This window comes from Salvelinus fontinalis, chromosome 41 (genome assembly GCF_029448725.1).
Source record: "Salvelinus fontinalis isolate EN_2023a chromosome 41, ASM2944872v1, whole genome shotgun sequence".
Lineage (NCBI taxonomy): Eukaryota > Metazoa > Chordata > Actinopteri > Salmoniformes > Salmonidae > Salvelinus > Salvelinus fontinalis.
The window spans coordinates 22,999,840-23,011,749 of NC_074705.1; the positions used below are offsets into that span (position 1 = coordinate 22,999,840).

Consider the following 11,910-nt stretch of genomic DNA (forward strand, 5'->3'; position numbering starts at 1 on the left):
ACACATTTTCAAAATGTTGCTTTGAACAAATTGATGTCTGATTCTGGTTGCTTTGTGGTCATCATTCAACAACATTTACATACCAAGCTAAGGGCACAATGATTTAACCCAGAGACGGGAAGTGATTAGTTTAGGGGTCAGAGTTCAGACTGTCGAACATGGCTCTGAGTGATAAACCTGGGTTTACTGTAGATCCAGCGTGTATCAGGGATACAGCTATTTTCAACCTAGCTTCCTTTTCCGCTGAAAATCTGGATGTGGGAACTCCGTTCAGGCGTTTCTCTTACGCCTGCTACGTTCGGTTAACTTTATTGTGACTCCTGTCGGTCTGTAATCAAACTGGTTCCCAAACGTTTACTGGCTGTCCGTGACCCAGCCAAAGTCTTTCAGGAACATATTCAGATTTCTGTCAACTAACTAGTTTAAATGTGGCCCAAAGGAAAACATTAATGGCCCACAAGTAGGTCCCTGGCCCACCCACTTCCACTATTACTGTTGAATAGTCATGCAAGCAGATTAAATGAACATGGAAGCAAAGCGCCATCTAGGGTTTATATTGTGAACAGGTGTGTGATGGAGAGGTTTTTCCCCCCTCAAAATGTATTGGTCACATACACATGGTTGCAGATGTTAATGCGAGTGTAGCAAAATGCTTGTAAAAACAAATGGGTGCAAAAACCTGTGTTAACAGTCATGTGTAGTTCAGCAAACACAAATGCGCACACACACAGACAGACACAGCGTCACATCCCTCCCACACACACAGGAAAAGGAGGTAAGATGTGTGGAAGCGAGGGCTTCAGATAATGTTGCTTTCAGCATCTTTGCTCCCTGCATGCTATTGGTTGGTGCCGTGCCAAACCCACAGCCAAGAGGCCTCAGCGATGTAACAGGAAAACAAGAGATTACACGAGAGCTTTACTCAGGTGTGAATACAGAGAATGACTCAAATGCACAATGCACAATATTATCATCTTGCAATTGTTAGCTATCAGACCTGGGTTCAAATACATATGCATTTTAATTATTTGTATTTGAAATACTTATTTCCTGTGTATTTGAGTATTTTCAAATAATGTTCCCCGTCAATGACTATGTGCCTGTAGTTCTTTAGTTTTTATTGACAACCACACAGACATCAAGTTAAGGTCACTATTTCAAGAGGAGGTGGATAGATAGGTAGGCTACAACCTATGGATGATTTTGATTACCACTCAACTCAACATAAAAACAATGAAACAGCATTTTGAAAAGGCATTGGAAGAAAGGAACACTGTGGGGGTATTTTTTCCTTCCTTTTCTATTCTTTAGATAACAACATTTTCAACATCTAGACTGCTGGAACTCCTTTCCTTGGATCAAAAAGTATATAGGCAAACCTGTCTCCACACTTATTGCCTGGAGGCGTGAGGGCCTTTCTTCCTAGGCTGGGGTAGTGGTGGGGGCTGCTCCTCATCGTCATCCATTGGTGTCTGTGGAGGCCTCCCTCGAGCCTGGGCTCTGGGTTGGGGCGCGGCCTGGCTTGAGGCTCTGGCCGTGGGCCTGGGGCCCGTGGAACCAGGTGGGGCCCCACCGGGGGGTCTCTGCCTTTGCTTCTGGCCCTCTGGGTGAGAAGGATGCTGGGTCTTGGTCAGGGGGGCTAGTCTCAACTCTCTTTCCTCTGTGAAGGAGAAGGAACATATGAAATGAGGGAGGGAACAAAAGAAAGATACTGTAGATACCATAAATGTTTCTGTGCACAGAACACCAACACAATAGCCATAGACATTTGAGCTTTGGTCTGAAGCGATTACCTTCAAAGCGCATCTGGCTCTTGCGTCGGCTGAGGCAACAGCACACCAAGGTGATGATGATGAGGAGGAGTACCAAGCCCCCTCCCCCGGCCAGGATGCCCACCATGGTCAAGAAATCAAAACCAAACAGTAAATGCCGATCACCCGATTTTGAGACAGCTGAGAGGGTGGGGGATGAGGGGTGGAGCAGAGCAGAGCAGAGGAGAGACAAATGAGATGTTTTACTTTCTTTTTGTCTTTTTTATTTGTTCCACCACCAATCTTAGATATTAGTCACTTTTTTCCTGAAAACAGAGGAAGAAAAACAGAGCGAGACAGAAGAACACAGAGAGAAAGAGAAAGTCAGAGATTCGCAAAGAGAATTGCAATTGAGCCCTTCAAAACATACTGTACCGTTGCACGTTGGTTTGATGATGTCACTTGTCTCCATGCTGACCTCGTTGACTGCAGAGCAGGTGAAGGCGTCCGGCTCCTTCAGTTCTATCAGACCGATGGTCAAGATTTTTGTTTTCTCATTTATAGGCTGTTTGTTCTTGCTCCACTTGAAGGTCACTCCCTCAGTGTTGGTCAAGATACAGGTAAAGGTGACGTACTTAGCAGAACAGGTGATTTCAACTGAGGGCTTAGAGACTTTTTCTGGAGAAAAACAAAATGGCCGCTGTCAGTGTCTCTAAAGGAGAGGATATGGTACTTGTATGGTTGGAAAGAAAGAGAGAAAGAGACTTACCCTTCATACACAGGCTGAAGGACTCTTCTTTGATGCTTTTCCCGTCGCTGTTGAACACCTCTGCTTTGTAAGTACCTTCGTTTGCCAACGACAGGCCTTTGAGCTGGAGAGACCCATCATCTAAGATGTCCTCAGCCTTGCCTGGTTTGAACATCCCATTCTTTCTTTTTAATATAACGTTGCCATTGTGTTTCCAGGTTATTTCTTTCGAACTCAAGTCAGTGTATTTCAGAGGGATGGAGAAGAAAGATCCATGTCGGAGATAATAGTCGCATGAATCTGTGATAGAAGAGAAGAAAAGAGATCAGAATAATTCTCTGTTGTTGCTGACGGTAGCATACTTTTATTACATTTTGGGGACTCATAGACACAGATGGTCAGATTAAGCCATCTCCTTGAGTAAATAGGATGTTAATCTTGGTCAAATGACCGATATCTTATACATTTATATGTCAATGGTAATTGAAATCAAATAAATTACATTGGCATGGAAAAAAACACTTAAGTAAAGAAATAAGTATTGTACCACATAATGATCTTAAAATATCTAAATAGCATTTACAATATCCATACAAATCATTCTAATAATGAGATAAAATTGCAATATCAAATCATGCAAAGGAAGTTGTTTAAAAAATAGATTACATTGCTACATTTACAAGATAACATAAGAGGCACCATAGAAGAGACATTTTCAACGCCATTTTTCATGTCATTGTTCATTTTCTCCCTAACATTGCTCAAATCAATTGTGATCAAATGTAAAGATTCAATAGCAACCAATGAATGTGACCATCAATGGGTAAGACCTTTTTAATTGACCAGATTGACCCTATTTGATGATCATTTAAATGAAAAGCATGCTATTTAAAAATCAATAGACATCCTCTTCTCAAATAACTGATCCAACAATTACTCATCTTTTTTACTGTAAAAAAACCCCAAGACTAAACAAAACATCCTCAAAACCCAATCCACAGACTTGGGGGGATTAGAGGGAGAGAGTCTTACCTGCTGAAAGAGAGAGAAATCCATGAAGGACAAGGAATGCCAGTGGTAATGTACAGGCCATTGTGTAGTTACTACATGTACTGTGAGAAAAATGTACAGGTTTCAGTTTAGTAGTCCGACTCTTTCCTGGATCTCACTGTGTGTGTGTGTGTGTGTGTGTGTCAGAAGAGGAAATGATCCAACCAGCAGGCCCTGTATGTATCTACTCCCTCAGCAGTGCAGAGATGTCGTATCTTAAAATAAGCTTCAAACGAACTCATCTTCTCATCAGTATCAACACAGGCATTTTGTCAGGCACATCCTAAACGCAACCTTTTTTAACAAAACGTTCTTAGAAAATTCATGCCAAAATAGACATCTAGGCTACATTCATTGTGTGGCATTAAATGCCACAAAACTCCATATTAGGACATTCTCATAAATTATGACGATGTAAAAAAAAAAAAAGAAGAAGAAAAAGAAGTACATTAGTCATATAAATTGACTTATGATACTGGTTTCAGATCCGCTTTTCCTAGCTCAACCTATACGCTAGGTCACCATACAAACGGACCCTGGGTCTGTGCTTAAGGGTGGCAAGCTCATACACTGTAGTCACTTACCAATTCAAAACTGAGCCCTATATACCTGCTCGAGAGTAGATCTGAAAGGATTGGACAAATTAAAGCAATATGGCAGAACGTGTTGATACCTTTCCTTTCCTCAATCTACCAGAAGTACCCAGGGTAGGTGACTGGGCTTGAGTTGAAATAGGGCAAGCCAGTGAACAACAGTTTATGTTGTAGAACTATGCTGACATCTAGTGTTACTTGCATCACCTGCACTTTGGGAATTCCAATTGCCTTTTGTCAACTTGACACAGTCAGTTTACCGGTAGTTTTAGTCATCCTATGCTACGAGAGAATTTACACCTTGCGGGTGTGATGAGATAACTCGATCCGGTCGAATACGACGATACGAACGATTATTTCAGCGAGCGCTTCGTAAACCACGCCCCAGTGGGCAGAGCCAGGTATGTTGGACTGGGACGAATTTTAATACAAAAAAGCCTATAATTTTACAGTCGGTCCGCCATGGTTCTGTGTAGCTAATACACTGCTCAAAAAAATAAAGGGAACACTTAAACAACACAATGTAACTCCAAGTCAATCACACTTCTGTGAAATCAAACTGTCCACTTAGGAAGCAACACTGATTGACAATAAATTTCACATGCTGTTGTGCAAATGGAATAGACAAAAGGTGGAAATTATAGGCAATTAGCAAGACACCCCCCAAAACAGGAGTGATTCTGCAGGTGGTGACCACAGACCACTTCTCAGTTCCTATGCTTCCTGGCTGATGTTTTGGTCACTTTTGAATGCTGGCGGTGCTCTCACTCTAGTGGTAGCATGAGACGGAGTCTACAACCCACACAAGTGGCTCAGGTAGTGCAGTTCATCCAGGATGGCACATCAATGCGAACTGTGGCAAAAATGTTTGCTGTGTCTGTCAGTGTAGTGTCCAGAGCATGCAGGCGCTACCAGGAGACAGGCCAGTACATCAGGAGACGTGGAGGAGGCCGTAGGAGGGCAACAACCCAGCAGCAGAACCGCTACCTCCGCCTTAGTGCAAGGAGGTGCACTGCCAGAGCCCTGCAAAATGACCTCCAGCAGGCCACAAATGTACTTCTATCAACACAGAGAGAAGCAACGCTAAAACCCACATTTCCACTGACAGTCACATGCACCAGCCTATGGACAATTTACCCACTAACATCTTCTATAACCCATACAATTACTTTTTCCAGACCAAAATTGACAAAATCCACCAACAGATACTGATACACACTGCCTGACTTCAAACCTCAGCCTGATACACACCATAAGCCTGACTTCAAACCTCAGCCTGATACACACCCATAAGGCTGACTTCAATACCTCAGCCTGATACACACCATAAGCCTGACTTCAAACCTCAGCCTGATACACACCCATAAGGCTGACTTCAAACCTCAGCCTGATACACACCCATAAGGCTGACTTCAATACCTCAGCCTGATACACACCATAAGCCTGACTTCAAACCTCAGCCTGATACACACCCATAAGGCTGACTTCAAACCTCAGCCTGATACACACCCATAAGCCTGACTTCAAACCTCAGCCTGATACACACCCATAAGGCTGACTTCAAACCTCAGCCTGATACACACCCATAAGGCTGACTTCAATACCTCAGCCTGATACACACCATAAGCCTGACTTCAAACCTAAGCCCAACTGGACACAAACAAAGTTGAAATGTAAACATTGTTGGAATTCTATTAACCTCACCACTGCAGTGAGCAACTCATTTGATCGCAGTGTGTCTGGAACTCACTGAGACGCAAAATTGATGTGACCGGTGATGCCAGTGGTGTCCTTCTGCCACAGGTCCTTAGCCTAATGAACAACACATCAACAACATTATTTGTTCATCATATTTCTGACACGCGAAGTTGTATATAAATAGATAAAGATATAGGGTATACATAGATGTAAAGATGTATTGAATTTGAATAATGTAAACTTACCTCTGTCAACACTATTATATGTCCTGGCACTGTTGCTGTATATGCTTCTTGCATCTGTCATGTATTTCTTAGTCAGAGACAGAGAACGTCCTTCTTTCTGGGGCTTTTCTTGAGGCTTGGCAGAGCTGGTGGCTTACTGACGCAATTGGACTTCCCTTTGTTCAGATCCTTCTCTTCTCGCCTATATCTCCTCTGATTGCTCTAATGTATTTTTTGTGGATCGGAGCGGGCTCACCAGAAGATGGCCAGAGGTTGTTTTGCAACGTGCTCTCTGTAGCGGCCCTTAAGTGATACATACATCCTCCTTAAGGATGTGGCTGGCCTGAGACCTCACTTCTTTAGCAAGCTGGAGTGCTTCACTACGCCAAACCATTGTTCAACGTGGCAGTTGGTGTATCTGGTAATTTTCGGTGTCTTTCTTATCTTATCTTTAGGCAGATATCTTTTCAGGTTTCCGAGGAGGATACCACTCCACAATGATAGTTGTCAAATAAGATTGACAGAACACCGGAAGGTAGTAGTGGTTGTCATCTAGTGTCGAGCTAGCCCATCATCTTATTACGTCTCTTTCCACAACTGCCTCGACCTCGTCATGTATCAGCTTGAAGTGATGCGTGAAAGGACACCCACGGATTACTGTGCGGACATCTGGTGTGGTTTCTGCGTCATTGAAGGTTAACGGCTCTGAGAGCTCCTCCAACACATCCATTACTTTTGTCCTGAGAAATGGTGCTTTTCAGTCGGTCTTCGCAGAGTGACACAAAATGCTGTACTCATTCCGAAGTTTGTCATGGATCTTTTTCCTGAACAATGTTGTTGTAGCCTCCAGGAAATGGTCAGCACACAAGTGCAAGACAGGGAAGTCTTTAACGTCCATTTTGGAGAGTTCCCCCATGATAAGCTTTTCAGCTCGTCTTAAGTAGGACCTCACATTCTCTCGGTTGGAGGCCAGTAGCACACTATTTATCAGTCCGTGTCCTCTTGTCTTATTTTGTTTGATGTTTGTTGTCCAAGTCTGTGGAGGAACTGCAGGAGCCAAAACATGAGATGGTTGAGCAACCCGCGGGACGTTTGAGCTAACGTAGGCTAATGTGATTAGTATGAGGTTGTAAGTAACAAAAACGTTTTCCAGGACACAGACATATCTGATATGGGCAGAAAGCTTAAATTCTTGTTAATCTAACTGCACTGTTCAATGTACAGTAGCTATTACAGTGAAATAATACCATGCTATTGTTTGAGGAGAGTACACAATTATGAACTTGAAAATGCATTAATAAACCAATTCTGCACATTTTGGCAGTCTTGATAAAACATTTTGAACAGATATGCAATGGTTAATTGGATCAGTCTAAAACTTTGCACATACACTGCTGCTACATTATGGCCTTTCTTTTGCATTTCAAAGATGATGGTACTACACTACATGTTTTTTGTATTATCTTTAACCAGATCTAATGTGTTGTATTCTCCTACATTAATTACACATTTCCACAAACTTCAAAGTGTTTCCTTTCAAATGGTATCAAGAATATGCATATTCTTGCTTCAGGTCCTGAGCTACAGGCAGTTAGATTTGGGTATGTTATTTTAGGCGAAAATTGAATAAAAGGGTCCGATCCTTAAGAGGTTTTAAGTGGTGGACAACAGTGGCGGAACTAGAGTTTCATACATGGGGTGGACAAGGCTACTTCAGGGGTCCATAGACCACGACAGAAAATTAGTGTGTAACCCTAACCTGGCATCTAAGGAGCATGAAAGAATCCTATGATTGCTGATTAGTGATAATTCACTTAACTCGTAGTTCTTCAATGTGGCAGATAGTGTGGTCCAAATGGGTTACTTCACTAGAATTCTTTAGAATACTATGAATAGTCAGTGTTTCTACCTCGGAACTGCAGCTCAATTTCTTTCTTTCTCTCTCTCTCTCTCACACACACACACATACACACTGTACTGTACTCACATACTTGAGAGACTTGGGTCACTCTTTTCATGAATATATAATCTGTGTCTATATGTGTTGAACATCCAAAATATTTTCAGAAAAAAAAGCTCAAGCACCAAGGACATAAACTATGCAACACACAAATGCTATCTTATCTACAAAGGTATTGTCACGCCCTGACCTTAGTTATCTATGTTTTCTGTATTATTTTGGTCAGGTCAGGGTGTCACGAGGGTGGGTATGCGTGTTTTTGTATTGTCTAGGGTTTTTGTATGTCTAGGGTTTTTGTAAGTCTAGGCATATTGTAGGTCTATGGTGGCCTGAATTGGTTCCCAATCAGAGGCAGCTGTTTATCGTTGTCTCTGATTGGGGATCCTATTTAGGTTGCCATTTTCCATTTTGGTTTCGTGGGTTCTTGTGTTCTATGTGTAGTTGCCTGTCAGCACTCGTTTTATATAGCGTCACGGTTTGTTAGTTGGTTTTGTGTTCTTTCTTCATTAAAAGAAGAATATATGCATATCACGCTGCGCCTTGGTCTCCTCACTACGATGAACGTGACAGGTATCAAGCAGAAATGGACTTATATAAATAATACATTTTGGTGCCCATCAATATTACAAAGTTACAGTATCATATTTATGCTTATATATATTATGTATACTAACAGCAAAGAAAAGTTTTGGAATTGGTCTAATCAAGACCAAATAAAATCTGTGTGACATGATACCCTTTGGATTTATCATATTAGAATGTCAGTACACTAGGTAGTACACCGTGCAGGTTTTCATCATGACCAGAGGGACTGCCTAAGTGGCAAATTATCCCTGGTAGATTTAAAACAGCATAATTCTGTGGTTCTGGTGAGAACTGGCAAAATGTTTCACAAACTCATCCATGTTGAGGGAGCGTGCCCTCCTCTACTCAACACTGAGGATTCCGAGGTCACTTAACCTGTCATCAACCATTGTTGTCCTAAGGTGGGTTTTAATCCGTTTTAAAGCTGAGAAGCTTCTCTCGCAAGAAGCACTGCTGACTGGTGTAACATCATAAATCGTACAAAGTCGAAATAGCTCATGGAAGACCTCTTTATAAGGTTCTAGAAACACAACAAAGTCAAGGAGAGTAGACGGTCTGTCCCTTCCACTTTTCTCTCTACTATCAAGAAGTCGCCTGGTTTGATGAATCTCATGTTTGAGGTCCTCTAAATCTGACTCAAAGGTCTGAGCAAAGGTAAACAGAGGCTCCTCATTCAAGAATGTTGTACTCTTTGGGTTGAGAGACTGGACCCCTTGCATTATCTTGCAATTCTTCTTTGAAAAACACCTCTGCAGCTCAGCTGTGAGATGGTCAAGCACCTGATAAAAGATAGCTCTTTGGAAGCTCTCACCATCACTTGGGTCACAGTTTTTCTGTTCTACAGTGCTCATCATCATTGAGTGGTGAAATCTTAAACTTGTTTTAGGCTGTCTTTTACACACTGTTTGTACACTTATTTTGCAGTGCTCTGCAATCTCTTCAACCTCTTTCCATAGTTCTCCAAAGTAACCCTCACTTCTGTAGTCCTGTAATGTGTCTGTAAGGGAGCCTACTAGATGCACAGCCCTTGCTAGGTCAAGAGAGCTTGATTGGAGCATGTCAGAAAGACATTTGGCATCACCAAGCACTTTACAAAAGGTAACCAAAAGCCCTATGAAATGTAAATCTATCTGAGAAACTAGGCTCCTTGCCTCCACTTATCTATCACCACTATTTTCAAGTGTGTTATCCTGTAGCACTCTCAGAACTGCTGGAAGCCTGTCCCTCAGATTACGGCATGCCATGTATCTGCATGCCCACCTTACATCCGTAAGTCTCTGTAGTTCCCTGGGCTGCTGCTGTGGATACATCTCTTTCTGAACTGCAAGCCACTTGAGAACGTACGAGCCAGATTGGGTCCTTGTGAAGTCTGACCACACTGATTCTGACTAGCTTCAAGTAGGGAACTGCTCTGGGGTCGGATGGTGATGCAAGGGCTGCGGTTTGTTTGCACCTGATCTGCCTGTTTGTGCTTCTTTAAAAAGAAGTCTGATATTTCTCCCTTTCTTTTCATGTTTAATTGACCCTATGCAACAATAAGACAGTCTATGGGTACATCTAAGCATTCAATTACACACATTTAAGTCTAATCTTAATTACAAATCCCCATTATCATAACTGTACCTTAAAATCAACTACCAGCCTAAGTTACTAGTTAGATCATGGCTAGCCCTACTCTGCAGTAAGTAACTTAGCTAGCTATCATTTCTTACACCTTTACCATAGCAAACAGGCTATCTGCAAATTGGGGTAATCTTTTGAGTAACGTTAACAGATTGATAATAACAATTGTTCATTTTGAGTTCAAGTACGAAAATCTAACTGAGTTAATGGATTTCAAATTAGTGAATGTTAACTTGCTGAACACTGACAGCTGTAGCCTACTAGTTACCCCACATTAGCTGAATATTCATATACTGTAACTTACGACACTGCACTGTATACGCGTGTCTTACTAGCACAGATGTAAACATAATGTTAGGCTAAATTGGGAACCGATCTTTCTTATCTGATAAACTGTCTGTTAATGGAGCCAAAGGTCTAACGTTAATTTACAGTGACTTAACTTTCATAAAAGTGGTTCAAGAAACCTAAAACTTACTTCAAATATGATGCTTTCACCAATCGCGAAAAAAGCTTGTGGAGCTTTGGAAATATTCTCTCTTCTTCTTCTGTATGTTCTTCTTATTCTTCTTAATCTCGCAACCAATGTTAATGTTCTCTCTTCCTCGTCCTCGATTTGAAAAAATGCGCCGCCGAATGTCAAAATAAATGCTTCTTTCAACAAGAGGTGAAGTGAGATGTCAATCAGCATCAAACTGCCAGTAGTGAATTAAATTTTGGGGTGGCACCCGGGGTGGCCAATCAGATGTCAGGGATGTCAAGTGCCACCCTGGACACCCCTCTGGCTCTGCCCCTGGTGGACAACTATTCCCACTCCTTCTTCGATGTACATATGGACACCAAAAGGCTCCATCTGAAGATGTTGTATGTAGCCTTTCACGTTCGGATATCCTGTGTCCGTCTCCTTCAGAATCTTTTGAGTTAGGGCAAGCTCTAGTGAAGCGTTATCATGGGCACGCATACTTTTATTTACTTCAGAAGTAATGGTTTTCAATAAATGTTTTGTTAACTCTGTGGTCATATTTCTTGCCATAAATTAAGCTGTAGGAATATTGTTTAACCGACTGTGATACACATTGCTGACACCTTTCCAGATTGTTCTGTAAAATCTTTCCTCTATGAAGGTTTGATGCTGGCCTGGACTTTTTCTCCCCTCTCATATGATTTACATGTTGAAAGGCCTTTACATGTTGAGATCGGAATTTGATCTGACAATTTCGATTTTTTTGTTTAAATTTGTTGACTGTAGATCAGTAGTAGTTGTTCCTTCTTGGATGTGTTGGCCTTCTCCTGGTCTAAATTAGGTCTCGAGGTGTCGACGAGTGTCCTTTTAGAACTCTCTCCCTGACTTTTCTTCTGTTCTCCTCCACACCACACATAGCCAACTCCTGTTGTCTTCAGTGTCAACACCAAAAACTCTGCTAGCTACAGTGCTCCAAATGTCTGCGTTCCAGGCAATCTCATTGGTTAGATTCTTAAAATGTTAACAGCTATTTTACAAGGTTATCTGTTCCAACAATATCACACAGCATTTTCTTCCTGTTCTTTTGCCCTTCTTAAACCTTCCCATGATCTAAAAAAAATAGTTTTGCCTGTATAATGAAATTGAGAAAAGCAACATGAAAGAAATCTGAATATTAATTTCAGATATGTTTTTTTGACAATCAATTGAAAATGA

The 11,910-nt window shown here is 41.6% G+C and overlaps 1 protein-coding gene across 2 annotated transcripts; it reads right to left on the reverse strand.

Moving 5' to 3' along the window:
- Positions 1 to 1,103: 1,103 nt before the first annotated feature.
- LOC129840495 (T-cell surface antigen CD2-like) lies at positions 1,104 to 11,568 on the reverse strand. Of its 2 annotated transcripts, none has more exons than XM_055908413.1 (5): positions 10,711 to 11,568; positions 2,521 to 2,799; positions 2,187 to 2,429; positions 1,794 to 1,952; positions 1,104 to 1,660 (listed from the first exon to the last, which is right to left on the reverse strand). In XM_055908413.1, the coding sequence occupies exons 2-5, from the start codon at positions 2,672 to 2,674 to the stop codon at positions 1,392 to 1,394; spliced, it is 825 nt and encodes a 274-aa protein (XP_055764388.1). In that variant the 5' UTR covers positions 2,675 to 2,799; positions 10,711 to 11,568; the 3' UTR covers positions 1,104 to 1,391. The 2 variants fall into 2 exon arrangements, with proteins under 2 accessions (XP_055764388.1, XP_055764387.1); XM_055908412.1 differs by lacking the exon at positions 10,711 to 11,568 and adding an exon at positions 3,532 to 4,780.
- Between the last annotated feature and the right edge of the window lie 342 nt (positions 11,569 to 11,910).

Bases quoted from the DNA above. Each gene is read 5' to 3' on its own strand.
- LOC129840495 (XM_055908412.1), bottom strand. From the start codon at position 3,592: ATGGCCTGTACATTACCACTGGCATTCCTTGTCCTTCATGGATTTCTC. The intron at 2,800-3,531 runs GTAAGACTCTCT...CTTCTATCACAG, and splicing joins ATTTCTCTCTCTTTCAGCAG to ATTCATGCGACTATTATCTC. The intron at 1,953-2,186 runs GTACAGTATGTT...CCACCCTCTCAG, and splicing joins CATCAAACCAACGTGCAACG to CTGTCTCAAAATCGGGTGAT.